Source organism: Equus asinus, chromosome 2 (genome assembly GCF_041296235.1).
Source record: "Equus asinus isolate D_3611 breed Donkey chromosome 2, EquAss-T2T_v2, whole genome shotgun sequence".
NCBI lineage: Eukaryota > Metazoa > Chordata > Mammalia > Perissodactyla > Equidae > Equus > Equus asinus.
Window position 1 is genome coordinate 119,590,081 of NC_091791.1, and position 19,193 is coordinate 119,609,273.

The 19,193-nt window shown below is 39.8% G+C and overlaps 1 protein-coding gene across 1 annotated transcript in view; it reads left to right on the forward strand.

The window, feature by feature from the left end:
- The window catches only part of GABRG3 (gamma-aminobutyric acid type A receptor subunit gamma3), a 591,608-nt gene that overhangs the window by 331,778 nt on the left and 240,637 nt on the right, over window positions 1-19,193 (forward strand). Inside the window, exons 4-5 of the mRNA XM_044763427.2 lie at window positions 12,312-12,532; window positions 14,572-14,654. Of these exons, the coding sequence (XP_044619362.1) occupies window positions 12,312-12,532; window positions 14,572-14,654 (304 nt within the window). The remainder of the gene's footprint in view (window positions 1-12,311; window positions 12,533-14,571; window positions 14,655-19,193) is intronic.

Below are 19,193 nucleotides of genomic sequence, written 5' to 3' on the forward strand. Positions count from 1 at the left end.
TAAAATTTAAAAAATTTCTAAAAACTGGATACCACCCAAATGTCCTTCCATTGGTGAATGGATGACCAAAGTGTGGTACATCCTTATAAGGGGGTAATATTTATAAAAAAGAAGGAACCTTTGATACATGTAACAGGTTGGATAAATCTCAAAGGCATTATGCTGAGTGAAAGAAGCCAGACTCAAAATGTTAGCTACTGTATTTATATCTCATTCTCAAAACACCAAAATTATAGAGATGGAGAACTGATTAGGATTTATGGGTTGGGGAGGAGGTGACCACAAAAGGGTAGCAGAAAGGAGATTTTAGGGTTATAGAAGTTTTCTGTATCCTGATTATGTTGATGGTTACATAAATAATATACATGTGTTTAAATTTCAAGGAACTACACACCCACAGAAGAAAGTTATTCGTTGATAATATAGAAATAAAATTTAAAAGACTGTCTTCAATCACTTCAAAAATTTCAAATACCTAAGCAAATCCTAACAAAAGATATTGGAAACAAGGCAATTGTCTATAAATTAATCTGTAGAGTCAATACCATCCCTATCAAAACCCTACTAGTTTTTATTTTTGTGAAAATTTACAAGCTGATTCTAAAATGTATATAATATGCACATGACCAGAAAAGGCCAATATACTTTGGAATAAAAAGAACAAGTTTGAAGGACTTGCTCCACTGGAGCATTATTTATTAGAGAGCTATAATAATTAGGATAGTGGTATTTGTGCAGAGGTACACTAATAGGTCGGTGGAACAGATCGAGAGTCTAGAAAAAAGCCACAGTAGATACGGACATTAAGTTTATGACATGTTTGGCAGCCCTCTCAATCAGTAGTGTTGGCATAATTGTATGCCCTCATGAGAAGAGAAGAAAACTTGACCTCTGCCTCACACAAAAACCAATTCTGGTAAATTACAGATTTCAATAAAACTTGTGAACATAAATAAATGGGGATACTGCTATGATATTAGAGATAAAAAGAATTTAATAGGACTTAAAAAACACTACTTATAAAGTGAATGGGAAATTGGACTTTGTTAAAATTGAGAATGTCTTTTATCAAAAAGAGAATTAAGAGAGTGGCAGGCAACCTACAGCACAGGTGAAATTATATGCAACACCTATAAGCTACAGTAGACATCAGCCTACAATAAAAAAGAATTTTAATGAACTATTTCAAAATTGTGGCAAATGCTTATTTTTCAGTGTCTACATGAATCACAGATTAAATATGCAATACCTTTAGCAATAAGACAAGTCAGAACACTTCTGAGCAGGTTAAAATATACATACTTAATACAGAACTACAGATCTGGAAGACTCATTGCAGTTTTTGAAATATCTTACCTTTTATGAAAAAGTAAATACTGCTGTAGGAGGAGCTGCTTCCAAACATATTGGTGTGTTTGGAGACATTTCAGCAAAATCTGTTACACAGAAATGTTCCTACTAGTCTTGGGTTATTGGCAAATTGGAATCTGAATACCAAGCATTCTCATCAAAAACATTCTTTCTCTTCCTCTTCTGATGACAGGTACAAGCAATATTACTTTTATGCACAGAAATCCTTTTGTCCTGTGAAATCTTGTATTTTAAAATAACTTTGGTGATATTTACCATTTTTATAAAATACATTTATTATACAAGTAACACTTTTCATTAGGGCTATTTGTCCTTAGGAAATATTATTTAGTCATCTTCATAACATCCTAAAAAACTACTTGGAAGTTTATTATATATACAAAATACAATTAACACAAATGTATGTTAAATACATATATAACTAACAAATATATAAAGCTATTGTATCTGTATACTAATTTATGAAAAAGCATGCCTGGCCATGGATAGAGTAAGAATATGAGGTAAATATAGCCTCTTACAAATAGCCATGTTAGCGTGACTCTCTTTCATATAATTGCATATGGGCAGAGACTTCAAAGTGTCTACAAGTTAATCTCTAATTCATTAGTGTCTACAAGTTAATCTCTAATTCGTTAATGTCTACAAGTGAATCTCTAATTAGTGTTATAGTTCTCCTTAGTTTCCACCGTGTCTCTACATTACTTGGCAAGGGTTACCATAGCAAAGTACCACAGAACAGGTGGCTGAAACAACAGAAACGTACTTTCTCACAGTTCTGGAGGCTGGAAGTCCAAGATCTTGGTGCTGGCAGGGTTGGTTCCTTCTGAGGCCTCTCTCCTTGGCTTGTCTATGGCTGATTTCTTGCTATGTCTTCACATGGTTGTCCCTCTGTGCATATGTGTGTCCTGATCTCCTCTTCTTAAAAGGACACCAGTCAGATTAGATTAGGGTCCACATATATGACCTCATTTTATGTTAATTACTTCTTGAAAGGCCCTTTCTCCAAATATAGTCCCATCCTGATGTACTGGGGTTGAGAGCGTCAGTACACAAATTTTGGGGTGACACAATTCAGCCCATAAGAGTCTCCTTGAGTTTTCCATAGCGACCTATGTGTACACCTCTATGATGGGCTCCTGCCTGCTTGGAAAGGAACCAGGAACATAGATTTTTCCCTTTGAATGTGGGAGTAGTCACATAAAGGGTCTAGATTTCAGTAGCATGAGAGAAGCAAAAGCAAGGTTCGCTGTGGCCTCCTACCCTCCAGAGGTGGAAGGATTAGAATGAGCAGGTTTGCTGGCTAAAGTGAGCACATCATCTGGGAGCAGAGGAGGAGTGGAGTCCTAGGAGCTTGCTACATCCAGAGGGACTGGATTTGTCCTGGTCTGCTGGGCAGGAGACTCTCACCAGGTGCCCTTGGGGGACACTGGCCAGGCAGTGTCTTGTTACTCTAGGTCACTCTGGAGAGAGGAGGGAAGGCAGGGAGCTCTCTCTGTTTGGGGACCAAGTCAGTGCAGTTGGGATGGGCACTCACTGAGAGGGCTCAGGCATTTAGGGGCTGAGCTCCCCAGGCACCTCTCATTTAAAAGCACACAGCAAATCACTCTTTTCCATCTCGTGAGTGGCATTAGCTCCCAGCACAGCTGTAAAATTATGGTCACAGTTTAACAGGAAGCTTTGTAACTAAGGCCTGGATCTTCACTAATCGGTGGCCAAGGAAATAAAGTGCCCTTAAACAACACTGCTTTCTCAGTGGTGGGAAGAGAGTGTTAGTGCCTCAGAAAGGGACTTTAGGGTCATGTGACAGTCCTATATGCTGCAGATGCAGATAGTGATGAGATATACGAATTAAAGAAATAGGACATTGACATAAGGAAGAAAATAAAATGATGAGTAACACTATAAGAAGGGGCCGTCTACAGCCAAATATTTAAAGCTGCGGATCCGTGCCTCAGGAAGATGGGAGATGGGGGGACTGAGAAGACAAGATGAGGGAAGATGATAAGAGGGCATCCAGGTGTGGGGACAGCACAAGTGGGACAGGGAGGAAGGAGGTGTGTGCAGGGGTGTTGTTCCACAGCATGGCCCAGTGTGGGTGAACTTGGATTATAAAGAAAAGAGCCTTGAGTATTGTGCAAAGGAGTTTAAACTTAATTCTGTGGACTTTGAGTGACCATTATACGTTTTTGAGTAACAGTAGTTAGAGCATTTAATATCCAGTGGAATACTTTAAATAATTTAATCTGAAAGCAGGAGATGAGAAGCTGGGTACCAGAGAAAAAACAACTGTTCAAGGGAGGGGATATTGGAAGGTGAGCAGGGGGATGAGGAAAATGTGCACAGGAGTGTAAGAGGGGAGCCTCCTTCCTGCTGCATGCCGTTCCCAAACCTCTCATAATCCTGCTGGCCCTCCATCCATTTTCCATCCTCCCCTTGCACTATTCCCCTTCACTGGACTGACCTCACAGCCTGCCTTTCCAGATCCCTGGTCAGCTGGCCTCCTGGGTTCAGCCAATTTAGGTACTTGGGAAAATGAAGGGTAGGGTGGAAGGAGATCCCAGGGCATTTCCCTCCTTTTCTCTGGATGTTTAGCATCGTCTCCAGTAGTGATTCTGTTTCTTCCACACTCTTGCTCATCCTGGATGGGCCCACCAGTAAATCCTGTTCCAGATCCACAAATACCAGGTGGTCTCTGGGTCCTCCCAACCAGAGGAAAATTTACCATTAAGCTTGTAAAACTTAAACCTCAAGACGCCTCACTAACAGAAGCTCCTTCCCATAACCTGGTGAAGATCATAGCAGTGTGTGAAATTTGCAGGTGCAAAGCATTTTAACAAGACTGGGTGTCTTTCTCCTCTGATTTCCCATCACAAGTTCCTCTGATTGGGTGCAAGCAATTGCAGACGCAGTTAGGAGGAGGTGGGGCTGGGGGAGTTTTAAGACTGTGGTTAATGGATAGGGTTCACCGTCACCTCCATATATGATGAAATTCACTGGATGGGCAGGACCCGGGCTCTATCCTGATGTGATTGTTTCTCAAGGTCCCAGGCTCCCAAAGTGTGGGTGGTGTGCAAGAGAAACCTGGGCCCCAAGTTCACATGTGGAATCCCCATGTTTTATATGAAAGAAACTTGAGGGTTTCCCCAATTTATCAGACTCCCAAATGTGCACATGCTATTTCTAATAATCAGTTATGAGGCAAAATAAACTTTAAAAAATATTTTAATGAAACATTTTGTTTTGCCATACCAGAGGAAATAATATATTTTTATTCTCTCTTAAAAAAGAATAATGTCATAAAATCCGTCTCAAGGAAATGTGTGATCAAAAGGCCAGCAGCCAAAAGATGTAGAACACGTGAGTGTAATGAAGGTGGGCCGGTTAGCAAATTAATAAAAAGAAGTTCTATTTTTTCTGGATTTTGTTATTTTTGTGGTATTTGCAGTTTTTGAATGTTTATAATGTGTTTTTTCTCATTCAAAAATTTATATTTGTATTTAATATTGTAGTTACATATTTATGTTCTTTTTGTAAAAAGGGCCCTGGGCTGTATTAACATCAGGTGACAAATCCTGGACCTGCTCAGGAGAGCACAGTGTCACCCCATTGCTTCTGGGGGTCACCCATTTTTCTACTGCCCCTATGGGCAGGCCTTGTAACTAATCCTTTACAACTTGTCACACTGTCAACAGACCAAAATGAGTCCTCTCCTTGGTGTGGTGATTAAACTACACCAGAAGTAGCTGTCACACAAAGCATAAATTTTATTTACAGTATGCAGAAAATAAAATGGAGACCATAGGGAATAATTTCACAAAGCTATGGCCCCCCAAACAAGGAGAGTGGGTGCCTTTTATTTGGGGTAGGGGATATGCATAGAGGAAGCTTTATCTTGGGGTATGTGCAGATCTCCCTTCTTGCGTGTGGCAGCTTCTGCACATGTCTCCTTTTGCACTTGGCACCCCATCGCCATCTTGGATCTTTCTGGTTTGAGCTGGTTCTTTGGTTTGGCCATCTGACAATGTTCTGTTTCACTGTGCTGCCTTAGTTCCTGTTAGCAAGCTTAACTTCAAAATGAAGTTCTAGGTATAGAAAGTTGTTTTAAGGCCTTCCCAACTACTTTGGGGAACTACTAACTGTTGATGGGACTTTTCTTTTTTAAGCAACTAAGCAACTCTTTAAGGCTGAGTAAGTCTTTAAGCAACTTGGGGTAGGTAGCTGGTGACAGCACCTAAAGTGGTCTTGCTCCTCCCAGTTTGGATACAGTCCTCCCTGATTGATACACCTCTTCTCCTGTCCACCTTCTGCCTGGTGATCTGAGGACTAGATGGAGACCCTGGCTTGTGAAGAGCCTCCTGCAGTGCCCAGGCCAGCCTCGCTGTCTTCTGAGGGCCTGACCTCACCTTGTATGAGTTCCAGATGTGGCATCACACCCCTCTCCACGTGCTGTGGACCCAAGCTCCTGGAGGCAGAGGGTTGCATCTGTGCCCAGCACTGAGTAGGGCTCAAATGGTGGAGTGGGTAAATTGTTCTCAACAGCTGGAGGAGCCTGGTAGGCAGGGAGAGTGTTTAGGGCAGGAGGTCCTGCCACAGGGAAACCCAGTGCTGTGAGGGGGCAGGCATGGCCCCTGGAGGCAGTAGGTCTGAGGACAGCAAATCTGGAGGCAGCAGGTCTGGAGGCAGGGGTCCACGGGTCTCTGGGGAAGAAATGGAGGCTGACTGTGCAGCCATGTTCCCCAAGACCAATTTCAGAAAATAGCACCAAAAAGAGATATATTTCTCTTATGCTCCCATACTTGATAAGGAAGAAATAAAAATGGTTTTATTCTAATCATCACTACATATTATACATTTTTAGATGAGACATTGAGCGGCCTTCTACCTGCATGGGTCTGTGATTACCGTTTCATGAAGAAAACTGCCAGTGACTTCCCTTAACCAAGTACTTAGCCATTGCGCTCTAGACAATGTGCTAACGTGCTGGGAAGCTGACAGCAGAGAGCCTCTGCCTCCCGAGAATGTGTGTTTCTAGCAACCCGCATCTCCAAGTCCCTGTCCTTTATTAATCAATCATCTTTCCATTTGGCCCTTTTCTTTGGTAAAGAAAAGGAGACAAGTGCTGGGTCTAATTTTTCAGAAGTTTCAGGTGGATATCATTAAGAAACAATTTTTCTTCTGTTTTGTCAAAATGCTGAACATGCTGCAGTAATTACTGGCATATTTAGGAATCATTAAGTTCTCCAATTATAAAAACAAATTATGAACAGAGGGTCTCCACTTGCACGATGGCTTAAATTGAGGGATTCTGCACATTTTTCACCTGGTACATTTATTAGTATTTCAGACACATTAATCCCACAGCTATCTATGAATTATATAAAATGTCATTTATTTTTAGATAGACATTGTAAGAATGATTTTTTCCCTCTGCAGAAAAGAAAGATGATTAATTCCTTTACAAAGAAAGTTTATGAGAGACATAAAAATATTTCTCTGTGGTGGGAAGTGTTTCTCCAACATTTAGTCAAATGTAGACATAATAAAACGTCCACACCATGCACAGGGCACACCATTCACATTGCGTCCTCTTGAGTTGGAGTTTGTGGCAAAACTTCAGAATAAAGAAGAGCATCACCCTCCCAAACCCCACCCTCACCCCAGGACATCCTAGCATGCTCCCTTTCCTTACAGGAAATCGTGTTGTGGTGGGGGAAGGAATTCATGCCTCACTCTACAAGCTGCCGCCTCACGATGGTGTCTGAATATTTCACGCAGAATTCAAACATAGAAAAGTTCCTTCCGGGGGAGGAAGATGGAACATGTGAAGAAGTGATTGTATCACAACTTTATTGCAAAAGTAAGACAGAAATGAGTGAAATAGAAAATTACATTCAATAGTGAAGGAAAGGAATATGGAAACATAAAATGTTGGAGCTGGAAGAGTCATTATATTTAACCTAACCCACCTATCCCATTTTACAAGTAAGGAAACTGAGGCCAAGGAAGGTAAATGACTCCACATGGTTTATAAATAGGGCAGATGTGGAGGTTCTCTCTGTCACATGTCATGGTGGTTTCTACATCTAACAACCAGATTTCAGCTGCCACAAGGCTCTCAGTCACACCCAGGGGAGCAGATTGTGTCTGTATAGTTTAGAACAGTTGGTACTTAGCAGCTATGTGACTTGATGAAAGTTTCTTAATCTCTTAGGCCTCAGTTTACCCCCGGAAGGAAGAGTCAAATTATCTGTCTCAATCACCAGTGCCTGGTAGGTACAGAAGCATCTGTGCCTTGTAGGAGCGACTTTAGGTAAAGCAAGATAGATGGCATTACCTAAAGTCACTCCTCTAGGATCTACTGATTTCAAATCTGCATTTAAGATGTTTTATTGTGAAGGTACATGATCTGTGCATTAACAAGATGGAAGGCAGAGAAGTTAAGGAGAGAAACGGCAGAGAGGAGGGCCCCATCCGCAGGAGAACTTTTGCTTTGCCATTATTACACGATAAATGACCCACTTGGAAATTCTTGCTTGGGGTCCCAGAATTCAAATTAATTTTGACACATTGAATAATATTGGCAAAAGTGTTCAAGTTTTTTTAGTTTCAATATCCCTGATATAATATTGAGATTAAATAATTTTGGATGATTTTAGGTTGTTTCCAGAATACACTTGGCCTCTATAGAGAGCATTCTTTATTTGACATCCTTCTCCACACTGGTAGCCCTTGGCCCTGCTGGAGAATATTTTCATCCTTCTATCCTCATTCTTTTATCAAATAAATCAATGTTAAAGGAAAAAAAAGAAGTGACAGACACGTGTATCTGTGTGTGCCACACTGAATTCTCACATACTGTTTTATTTTGAAATACTGAGTGTCTTCTCTGTGCAAATCTGGCCTTTTACAAATTCAGTCCAAAATCATCATTGTTAGGCCCAAATCCTGCCATCAAGGAGGGAAGAGGGCTGCCTGCCTCATCCAGTCTGTTCTGCACAGCAGACTTGTTACTGTCTCAGCAGTCGTGATTTTGAACTTGCTGCTCTCTCCACTCACAGCTCTCCTGCTCTCTCTCTCTGTGTGGCTCACTCCTGCTCCTCGCCGTGGTCTTGGCTGTAAGTCAACTTCACAGTGAGGAACACAGCCCCTCACCCTGCATCCCACTCCCTTACCGCCTTCTCCGTGGTACTAGTTGGGAGAGGCTGGGATTGCTACTCTTACAAACTGCTCTGGGTAATTTTGCACCCACAGTACATGCCTAGCCTGAATCAATAGGGGCTCTGCTCTACACAGTCTAGCAGGGCCTGAGAAGGGGGTGTGTGAAGAGCCTCTTCAAACACCCTCCCAGGAATGGCATACACCACTCTGGCCATATTTTATCACAAATGAGGTGTTCACACACAGCTCCCCAGTGAGAGTAGGGGTGCAATTCAGCCATGTGCCCACAGGAAGGGAAGTTGCAATATTTGGTGAATAGCACCAATGACCACCATGATCTGACAAATATTTTGTCTGTCTCTCCCTCATCAGGGAAGATACACTCCTTCCTTCTTTAGTTGAAGCAGCTGAAAAGGTCAACCCAGCCCCAGCCCCAAGGTCAAGGTTGAGTGTATGCGTGCAGTCTTCACATCAAGTCTGTACATGGCTGTTTTGGTCCGCCAACCTCTAAACTAAAAAGAAAAGATATCTAACCCACCCCCACATAAGCAATATATATATATATATATATATAAGGATACAGAAGGGCAAGATAGTCACAGTCAGCTCACTGGAGCAGCAATTCTGAGACTCCACTGGGCAGATTCCAAGTGGGCTTTGTTCCCTGGGAGGAGGGGGTCTTCTGTGACTAAGCTCTGATTGTGTTCATAGGGTATGGCTCCCAAACACTCTTCTCCTCAGCTCTTGACTCCACTGACTGGGAGTTTATTCCTTTCCCATGAACTGTTTTGGCCACAGGAAAGCAGGCATTGGAGAGTAAGCCTCCTTTGGAGTCCAATCAGTTTTTCCAGACCACAACCTGCCCATTATAGACAGAAATGCAAAAGTCTATCTAGGTCTTAAATAGTCACAGACTTTTCATTCTGACTTAAAACCTAGCTAGCGTCTTACTTATTAGGTCAGTTTCATGCGTGCCTAGCCACATTCACAGATCTTTTGTCAGCACAACTCTGAGATCCACCACGTGCCTTTGCTTTTGCAAACCACTGCCTCTCCCTATCCCTTGCTTTCCCTCTCACTCACTGTTTCTTAAATTAAGTACAGGTACCTGGGCCCTCTCAGCCTTCAGTGGAAGACTCATACCTTAGTCTCTTATCCTGGAGCCATGTTTGGACAATTAAACATTTTAATCATTAATTAAAATCTGGTAACAACTTAATCCATTTAGAGGTTTTTAGCCTTTCGTCTGATTATTTCTGCAAAGCTGAGTTTCAATAGGCTTTTGACACTCAAAGAATTTCTCAATTTTATGATTTACTGATGGGGATGAGAATCATTTGCCTCCTCCAACCCCAGAAAAACCCTGCATCTGCTTTATCTTTCTTTTCTCTTTGTAATTGCTTTAAAACTGGCCAATTATCCTCTGACATAATTTCTTGTGTTAACTTACCCGCACAGTCAGTGCAGAAACCTCCGCCCAGAGAGGGCACCCACTCACTCATTAGACATGCTCTGTCTTCCACAAGTGTCAATTTTGCCAAACATTTCACCCATGCGTGACATCAGCCACCTTGCTCCCAGCCTCCAGTCTCACATTCTTGACTCCTAAGCCAACACTACCTGTTTTAGTTTTGTTTCAGCACACTTTTTTTTTGGATTATACTGATTGATTTCCTTTTTTTAATTTTATTTTTTACTGAGATATAATCGACATATAACATTATATTAGCTTAAGTGTACAACATGATGATGATTTGATATATGTATATATTGTGAAATGATCACCATAATAAGTCTAGTTAACATCCATCACCTCACATAGTTACCAGTATTTTTTCTTGTGATGAGAACTTTTAAGATCTCCTCTCTTAGCAACTTTCAAACACAGCAGTGTAAACTATAGTCACCATGCTGTGTATTAAATCCCCGGGACTTAGACATCTGACAGCTGGAAGTTTGTACTTTTTGACCGCCTTCACCCAGTTTTCCCCACCTTTACCCCCTGCCTCTGGCAATCACCAATTTATTCTCTGTATCTGTGAGTTCAGTTTGTTTCTAGATTCCACATACAAGTGTGGTTATATAGTATTTGTCTTTTTATGTCTGATTTATTTCACTTGTTTCAGTACTGAATGAAACCCATTTTTATATCTGTCAGTATGCACTAGGTTATAAGACAGGGAATAACACACACATGCACACAAACTTCTGACACTCTCTGTGCTCTAGGTTTAGAGTCTGTCACTGGGAGACATGTGCACAAGTTTTGGAAGGTGGAAAAGAGGCAGAGGCTATGACTCCCAAGAGACCAGTTGAGACAGACAGAGCAAGTGGGATTCTGGATGCTGAGATGTCACGCAGCTCTGGAAGCTCCTATGGTACCTGCCCCCAGCTGCTGTCTCTCTGGCATTTGCTCCCCCCACTGCCCAAATGCTTGTGCAAGACTCAAATTTCCTGTACATAATAATTCTTCCTGTGTTGAATACTTGGGTCCCTTTTGTTTTTTCCTAGCTAGAATCCTAAGTAACACACTGACCTTATTTTTCTACTTGGTATATGTGACAATTAGGCATGCTGTGTTTTTTCACCTTAGTTCTTTGTTTAAGCTGGTCTTCCCTGACTAGAATATAAGCTCCACAGGGGCAGAGAGTTATATTGGCACAGTGGCACAGTACTGGGTCTTCAGTTGTTTGCAGGACTTGGCACAGTCCAGCAAAAAGAAGATAAATGAATGGAGTAATTAATAAAAGGCAGAGTCCGGTCAGTTGAATGACCAATCCCAGGATGGTTCTTTAACTGGAAACTCAATGGAAATGATAAATATAGGATTTGTTGATAATTACTGAATTCACACTCTGCAAAAGTAATACATTTATAATATAATATAATACATAAAGGAAACTATGAAAAATATAAAAATCTCTAATAGTCAGCCTTCAGATCCTCCTTACTAAGGACCTGATGATAATCTTTTAAACTTTTATTAGGGGAAGGGCCTCTGAAGTGATCCAGTCTTGAGACTTCTTTAGGTGTAATGGTGGTATCAGTCCTGTCCTAATATCTCATGGTCACAGAAAGTCTTGCTCTGTGCTGTGAACACTGGAATGGCTTCCAATGCTGGGGCTTTGCCTCTGTATTTTGCACCCTGTCAGCCTTCTTATTGGAATCAGCCTTTGGCTTGGGTTGCTCTCAGTTCTATAGATCTGTGTTGCTGCTTTTTTCTTACTTTTCTTTTTTATTTGGGTTGTGTTGTTTGAGAAGACTCTTGAGTAAGATAACAGTTCTTATGTAAACTAATACTTATGGATCACTTGTTCTATGTCAGGCACTAAGAGTTTCTCATTTGATCATTTCCTTTCCTCTTTCTGACCCTTTATGAGGTGGGCACTACTTTTCCCCACTTTACAAATCAGAGAGTGGGGGCTGCCATGGGTCATGCCACCTGTCAAGCTTAGACTTTTGAGTGCAGAGTCTGCATCCCTGCTCTGAATCATATTGTGCCAACTCTTGACCCCTCATCATACTTTATGTGTTTATTGAAATTTAAGGTTTACAGAGCATTGTCACATATGTTATCACACTATTGACTAATAATATTGATTATCATTTGTTGAGTGTTTACCATGTTGAGCCAGGTACTATATTAAGCACTAACAGAAAGGGAAGTGGAGAGATAAGGATGTACACATGGAGGAAAACAAAGGTTTTGACAAAGAAAATGATGCATACAGAACACTCACTAATAAAATTGCTTTGCCTCTCTTTTTGCTCTGTTTCAGGAATACCAAATTGATATATTTTTTGCTCAAACCTGGACAGACAGTCGTCTTCGATTCAACAGCACAATGAAAATACTTACTCTGAATAGCAACATGGTGGGATTAATATGGATTCCAGATACAATCTTCCGCAATTCTAAAACTGCAGAGGCTCACTGGATTACCACCCCCAATCAGCTCCTCAGAATTTGGAATGATGGGAAAATCCTTTACACCTTAAGGTAAGATGCTGGTAGATCTTTGATCGCTGATGGTCTAATCTGGGGTCCTTAACTTAGATCATCATAGGGATGGAAGCCTATTTTCTTTGCTAAGTTCTATTGCTTCTCATGTTTGACATGCTACTGCATGATACCTGAAAGAGTTCTTCCTTATGCCACGTGTGTAAAAATAAAGACATACAAACAATCTGCAATGAATGTAAACTCATTCTTTAATCAGAGTCCATTTCTGCTGGAAGTGGTCTGTGGAAATTATCTTTTATATATTTAGCCTACAGGTCCACTCAGCTAGGAAAATAAAGATGTCTTGGCATACTAATTAACAAATGTAATTATAGCCAAATTTGAGACCACGAGGGGAAAAAGAGCACAGAGGGCATCTCCGAAGCATCTCTAATGGAAGTGGCAGCTACTGTGTAATGAGCCCTCCTGGGGTCTGGGCAGTACTCACAGAAGTCCAGTAAGGTAAAAGAAACTGTGTTTCAAAGAAGTGAACCATTGAACCAACCTGCCCAAAGACTCCAGTAGGAACTAGTGTTACAAGAGTTTGAGCCTGGGTTGGTGTCTCTCAAAAATCTCTCCAAAAATCTCTACTAGAGTGGTCTGAGTGTACTTGAACACAAGGCTGCAACATACCATAGCAATGCCCTGTGCCTCAGCCAGCTTTTCTGCTTGTCTCACATTAGGATCTGGACAGTACCCTTGAAGAATGGCCTTTCCATCATCCATGACCTCTTGGGAGGACTGGATGCACCTACCCCGTTCCAGCACACTCTCTCTCACTGGGTTTGCAGCACTGCGGCTCCTTTCTGTGCCTCCTGCCCTGCTCCTGATGCTGCCTCTCCTTGTTCTGCTCCTACTGCCACAAGACTTTCCCATCACTTTACTCACTTTCCACTTTCCTGCTGGCTTAGCTCATTCATTCCCACCACTTTAAAAGGCATATCTATGCTGAGGAATCCCATGCCTATTTCCAACCCAGAGCTTCCTTCCTGGACTCCAGATTCTTGGAGCCACCTGCCTGTGTGATATTGCCTCCTCAAAGTCTAAAAGGCATCTCAAATTCAGCGTGCCTCTGGGGAAGGTGACTTCTCTAGTTCCTCTGACCTATGTCCCTGCATCTTCCCGGCTCAGTGAACTCCATCACCAGCCCCTGAGTGCTCCTCCTCCCTCCTCTCTCATCCAGTATCATGAACTTCTAACTGCAGGTGATTTGAGGCCACAAAAGAGAAATCTGTAACTCATATGGTGAACAAGTATTCGTAGCATAAATAAAGGCACAGGTTAACATCAAAATAAGCAGAAGATTAGAGAATTTTAAAGTTTCAGGAAAATTATAATTTTGGCAGACTGGAAAGAACAACAGAAAAGCCACAGCAGGGAATTCTGCTGACAAGTTACAGTTAGAGAGTTGGAGTTTGTACTAGCTGTTTCCTCATCAATCTTAAAGAAATGTGAATGAGACTCTGAAGCGAAGGTGAGCCTCAACAAAACAGAGCAGAGACATGGCCGGTCCTGGGATCCTTTATAGAAACTCTGACTCCAGGGCCGTCTGCTCTGGAAAGATGCAGCCACCACCTACCTGGTCAAAATGGGAGACTTGTCCAAATATGAAATCCCCCTCCAAGAGGATTGATTTGACATTTTACCCATTTAGACGAATACACCAGTTTCAAAATGGAGGAAGGATTTAATTCAGTCAAAAAGATTGAAAACAAGGATATATAAAAGAACAGTTATTTTTGTCTCCTTTCTAACTTGGCTTTTATTTCTAGACATAGTTTGGAATTTTACTAACTTTAAATTTTCCCTGCTAATGGTAGTCAAAAGCAAAACAAAATAACACAACACAAGAGCTACAAATGGTGCCACTGAATGAATGGTGCCACCACCAAGAGTGAGTTACATGTGCTATGCCAGTGGTCATTCCCCCTACCTCCAACCACATTGTGGTAACATGGGCTCCCCCTGGCCTTGCCTGGAGATTTTGCTGGGTTGTTACTGGCTGACCTCAAGAGTGATGCTTGGCTCTCCCACAGGCTCACCATAAATGCAGAGTGCCAGCTGCAGCTACACAACTTCCCCATGGATGAACACTCTTGCCCGCTGATTTTCTCCAGCTGTGAGTACCATAAGTGGTATGAATGCTGTGTAAAGGGATGTCTAGCCTCTGCTGACTTTTGCTAAATGGTCAAACAGTCATGTGATTGATTACAGCATCACTGTAGAACCAGAGAACGCTTTTAGTATTGGACACCTGGGTTTTTTCACCTAGATTTTATTACATAGGACTCATGTTACAGAATAGGTAGCTTTGATAAAAGTGTTAGCAACTCAGCCATTCCTTATAATACTGAACGATCCCAAGATTGATGAACAGTCGACTTGCCAAAGACTCTCATTGCTAATGAGCTGTGCATATTATTTGGAAATATACACAATTAATTTGTGATATTTTTTAAAGGTGATTTGTCTTCTAAATAGAAAGATATAAATTTTTATTTAAATATACTTATATTTGTCTCATTGTGCTATAGTAGGATGTAATTTTTCACAATAGTTTATCTTCTAATATTTTACTTATGATTGATATTATAGCCAACAAGTAATCATTTACAAATTCTTAAAGACAACTAATGCTAAGTAAAAATTCATATATATGAAAGGAAATAGCAAATTTATTTGCTTATTTATAAAGTAAAGTTTTTAAGTAAAGGTCAATGTAGAAATATAGCTGTAGAATTTATGAAGGTTCATTTTCATGGCATTGCCCACACTATTCAAGTATGACTCATAAGAATTCGATTAACGTTATTGGTTTTCTATAAACTTAGTACATGCCAAGAAACCATTAAATTTTCAAAACCTAGAAAGTAGACGGCTAATGTCTGTGAATGTCTGGTAAACTTGTCTGTAGATTCATATGGGCCTGTCGTTCTTTGTTTATTTAATTACTTTGAAAGTTAAGGAAGTGTTCAAATTGTCTGGCTCCTTGTGAATCAGTTTGGTATATACGTATATACTTTTTCCTAGTGATTTGTGCATTTCAATGTTTATTAGTCTTCCCAGTGAACCCACTGTGGTTATATTGATCCTTACAATGGTCTGATATGCTGTTAACTCAAGCATTGTGTTTATAATTTCATTGGTTATTTCTCATTATTAGACATTTCTATGTTGTTTCTTTTTGAAAATTTCTTACACAGTTTTGACAACCTGTTATTTATTCACCAAATGTTCAATGTCATCTTCTATTTGATTAAATTTCCTGAACATTCTGATATCTTTCTGGGAATAATTTGCAGAATTTGTTTCATTTTACTCAGTCTCATGGTAATTTGCTTACTTTCCTTTTCAGTAAGCCAATGTTTGGCCAGGAAACAAGTCAATAAATTTAAAAGGACTTAAATAAGATTGCAGGATACAAAATCAATATACAAAAATCCTTTGTATTTCTATACACTGGAAATGAAAAATCTAAAAATAGAATTTACAAAGCAATTGCAATTACAATAGTATCAAAAAGAATATAATACTTAAGAATGAATTTAGCAAAAGAAGTGCAAGATCTGCACACTGAAAACCACGAAAACATTGTTAAAAGGAATGAAAGAACACCTAAAGAAATAGATGGGCATCCTGTATTCATGAACTGAAAAACTTAACATGGTCAAGATGGCAACACACTCTAAAGTGATATACAGATTCAATGCAATCCCTATCAAAGCCTCAGCTGTCCTTTTTTTCCAGAAATTGACAAGCTAATCCTAAAATTTATATGGAAATTCAAGAAATCCAGAATAGCGACAACAGTCTTGAACGAAGAACAAATTTAATGAGCTCACACTTCTGATTTCAAAATGTACTACTAAGCTACAATAAACAAGACAGGGTGGTATGGTGCTGCTATAAAGATAGACATATAGATCAATGGAATAAAATTGAAATTCCAAAAACAAACCCATACATTTATACTCAATTGATCTTTGACAAGTGTGCCAAAATAATTCAGTTGGAAAGAATAGTCTTTTCAACAAATGGTATTGAGACAACAAGATATCCATATGCAAAAGAACAAAGTTACACTTCTATGTCACACTATATACAAAAATTAACTCAAAATGAATGAAAGACATATATACAAGGGCTAAATTATAAAACATTTTGAAGATGGTATGTGTACATTTTTGTGACCTTGGGTTAGTTCATAGTTTCTTAGATATTACACCAAAAGCACAAGCAACAACAATAAAAAAAATAAACTGGACATTATCAAAATGAAAAACTTTTGTACTTTAAAGGACACTATTAAGAGAGTGAAAGACAGGGCGGGCCTGGTGGTGCAGCGATTAAGTTCGCATGTTCTGCTTCGGCGGCCTGGGGTTCACCAATTCAGATCCTGAGTGCAGACATGACATTGCTTGGCACGCCATGCTGCAGTAGGTGTCCCACAGATAAAGTAGAGGAAGATGGGCATGGATGTCAGCTCAGGGCCAGTCTTCCTAAGCAAAATAGAGGAGGATTGGCAGCAGATGTTAGCTCAGGCTAATCTTCCTCAAAAAAAAAAAAAAAGAAAGAAAAAAGAGAGTGAAAGACAACACCTAGAATGGGAGAAAATGTAAATCATATTTGCATAAGGGTCTAGTATCCAGAATGTATAAATAATTCTTATAAATCAACAATAAAAAGACAACCCAATTTTAAAAATAGACAAAGGGCATTTCTTGAAAGAAGATATACAAACGGCCAAGACGTGCATGAAAAATTCTCAACATATTTAGCCCATTAGGGAAATGCAAATCAAAATCACAATTAAATACCATTTCACACCCACTAGGATGGCTATTTAAAAAAAAAACAGGCAATAATAACTATTGGCAAGGACGTAGAGAAATTAGGACACTCATAAATTGTTGGTGAGAATGTAAAATGGTGCAGCTGGTATGGAAAAGAGTTTGACAATTCCTCAAAAGTTAAATATAAAGTTGCCATATGACCCCGTAATTCTATTCTTAGATATATACCCAAGAAAATTGAAATCATTTTTACATGACTGTTCATAGTATCATTATTTATAGTACCGAAAAAGTAGAAATAGCCCAAATGATGAATAGATAAACTAAATGTGGTATAGTCAAAGAACAGAATATCATTTTGCCTTAAGTAATGGAGAGAAAAGGAAAATCTCCGATGCAGAAGAATTTCAAATAATTTATGTAGCTATTTCTCCCCTAAAGAGGTAGAGCATAACTCCCCACCCCTCAAGTCAAGGCTGAGCAGTCAAGTGACTGCATTCCAAAAATTATATTATAGGAAGGGTGAAGAAAGAGCTACTTTATAGTGAAGAAACCTGGCAAACACCACTTCAGCCAGGTGACCATGGTCAACGTAAACAGTGATAAGTCATGTTGATAGTATGTACTCTTGATATGATGTGATGAAGATGGCGCTTTACCTCTGCGGTCTCCCTCCTGAAAATCCATAACCCCTGTGGAGCCATGAGAAAAACACCAGACAAATCCCAACTGAAGTACATTCTACAAAAACCTAACCAGTGCTCCTCAGAACTATCAATGCTATTGAGAATGAGGAATGTCTGTGAAACCGTCATAGCCAATGTGTTATCCTGGATAGCATCCTGGAACAGAAAAAGAGCATTAGGAGAAAACTGATGAAATCTATAAAAAGAAGTATGAACACTAGTTAATAATAATGTATCAATATGTTGGTTCATTAATTGTGACAAATGTACCATATTAATATAAGCTATAAATAATAGGGTGAAACTGGGTGTGATGTATTGGGAACTCTCTGTAAAATCTTTACAATTTTTCTGTACATCTAAACTTATCCTAAATTAAAAAATTTACTTTTTTAAAGATAGAACTATGAATAATTTCATAGTTCCCAAATTACATACAAAATTAGCCCAAGTTGCTGATAAATAAATATATCTAGGCTTCAAGTGAAATAATCAGGTGAAAATCTCAGATCAAGAAACCCATGCCTCTTCATTCAATTCAAGTAAATAAACCTCTAAGTTACTATGTGGAAATTTCTGGAGATCCTCGGCCAAAAGATCCAGCTTAGAGGTCTCAGTGATAGATAATCTCCTGCAATGGTTCTTATATATTTTGGGCTCACATACCACTTTGAAAGTCTGAACAAAGCTAGGGTCACTCATTTGCACACTTTGACACTTTCACATGGTATTTTGCATCTGACAGCTACATGATCTGTAGCCCAGAGTTTAAAAACTCCTCATCTAGTCTATCTCACTCATTTTGTAGGTGAGGAAACAGAAACAGATGCTGCCATTGTAGGATCTTATGACTCCTAGAAAGTGCTTCTTCTGCTGGATCAAGCCAGCTACTCTGCCCCCAAAATATGTCCCTGAACTTGTTCACTGCTTACTGTTTCCACCTGTTAGGATTTCCTGCTCCCACTCTTATCTTTTCAAGTCCATTATATACATATATCCTGTCATTGGCTTACTAAAATATATTATATATCTGTCTTTCAATCCTATGCTTATAATCATTCATAAATTCTTTCCCCTGGTGATTAACATCAACCTTGAATGTTTTACCATAGCCTACGAGAACCCTTCCTCCCTCTCCAACTTCATCTCTTTCCACTCTCTCTCTTGAAAGTGCATGCC